General features: G+C 47.6%; 1 protein-coding gene across 1 annotated transcript in view; it reads left to right on the forward strand.

The window, feature by feature from the left end:
* The window catches only part of LOC111380461 (probable acyl-activating enzyme 5, peroxisomal), a gene marked incomplete at both ends in the record, with an annotated part of 4,476 nt that extends 3,222 nt beyond the window's left edge, over positions 1-1,254 (forward strand). The window contains 2 exons of the mRNA XM_023004036.1: positions 1-700; positions 783-1,254. The exon at positions 1-700 is cut by the window's left edge and continues 1 nt beyond it. Of these exons, the coding sequence (XP_022859804.1) occupies positions 1-700; positions 783-1,254 (1,172 nt within the window). The remainder of the gene's footprint in view (positions 701-782) is intronic.
* Positions 1,255-1,256: the final 2 nt, after the last annotated feature.

Genomic DNA, 1,256 nt, shown 5'->3' on the forward strand with positions numbered 1-1,256 from the left:
ATGACACTAGCTATACGTGGTCCGAGACACATACGAGATGCCTCCGACTGGCTTCTTCCATCGTGTCGTTGGGGATCGAAAGGGGTGAAGTTGTGTCTGTGGTTGCCCCGAATGTGCCTGCCATGTGCGAGCTCCATTTCGCTATTCCAATGTCCGGTGCTATTCTTAACACGATTAATCTTCGACTTGACGCACGTAACATCTCCCTTTTGCTCCAACACAGCGAGTCGAAGCTTGTTTTCGTGGACCATCAGTCGAGATCTCTTGTTCTTGAAGCAATATCCATGTTTCCTTTGAATTGTAAACGTCCAAATTTAGTCCTTATCCCGGATGATCATGAGAATGCATGGCTACGTGAGAATGAACACGATCATATTCTATATGAGAAACTGGTGGAAGAAGGAGAACCAGGGTTCGATTGGGTTCGTCCTGAAAGTGAATGGGAGCCAATAACACTGAATTACACCTCAGGCACCACCTCTTCTCCCAAGGGAGTGGTGCACAGCCACCGTGGAGCATTCCTAATGGCACTAAATTCGTTATTCGACTGGTCCGTGCCGAAACAGCCAGTTTACTTGTGGACACTACCCATGTTCCATGCCAACGGCTGGAGCTACGCATGGGCCATGGCCGCTGTAGGCGCCACTAATGTGTGTCTCCGCCGAATCGACGCTCCATCTATCCATGAAGCAATACATAGGTACTACTAAGACTTTGGTGCTCTATTCTAAAAGATCAACTTTATTTAAAACAGTAGTTCAACTTTATTTTATCTATAACAGGTACAAGGTGACACATATGTGTGGTGCGCCAGTGGTGCTTAACATGTTAACCAACTATTCTGGTGGCAAAAAGCTTGAATCTCCTGTCCATATAATGACGGCCGGGGCGCCACCGCCGGCCGCAGTGCTCAACCGGGCTGAATCATTGGGTTTTATAGTTAGTCATGGTTATGGGTTGACGGAGACTGGTGGCCTCGTGGTGTCATGCTCGTGGAAACGCCAGTGGAACGAATTGTCCGCCGCAGAAAGAGCTAGGCTAAAGGCAAGACAGGGTGTGAGCATTGTAGGATTTTCTGAAGTCGATGTGATCGAGACTAAATCGGGAAAAAGTGTAAAACGAGACGGTTCGACTATGGGAGAAATTGTTTTACGAGGGGCAACTATAATGGCTGGATACCTAAAAGACCGTGAGGGGACATCAAAATGCATGAGAAATGGATGGTTTTACACTGGGGATATTGGAGTGATGCACCC

Source organism: Olea europaea, unplaced genomic scaffold (genome assembly GCF_002742605.1).
Source record: "Olea europaea var. sylvestris unplaced genomic scaffold, O_europaea_v1 scaffold2147, whole genome shotgun sequence".
NCBI classification, from domain to species: Eukaryota; Viridiplantae; Streptophyta; class Magnoliopsida; order Lamiales; family Oleaceae; genus Olea; species Olea europaea.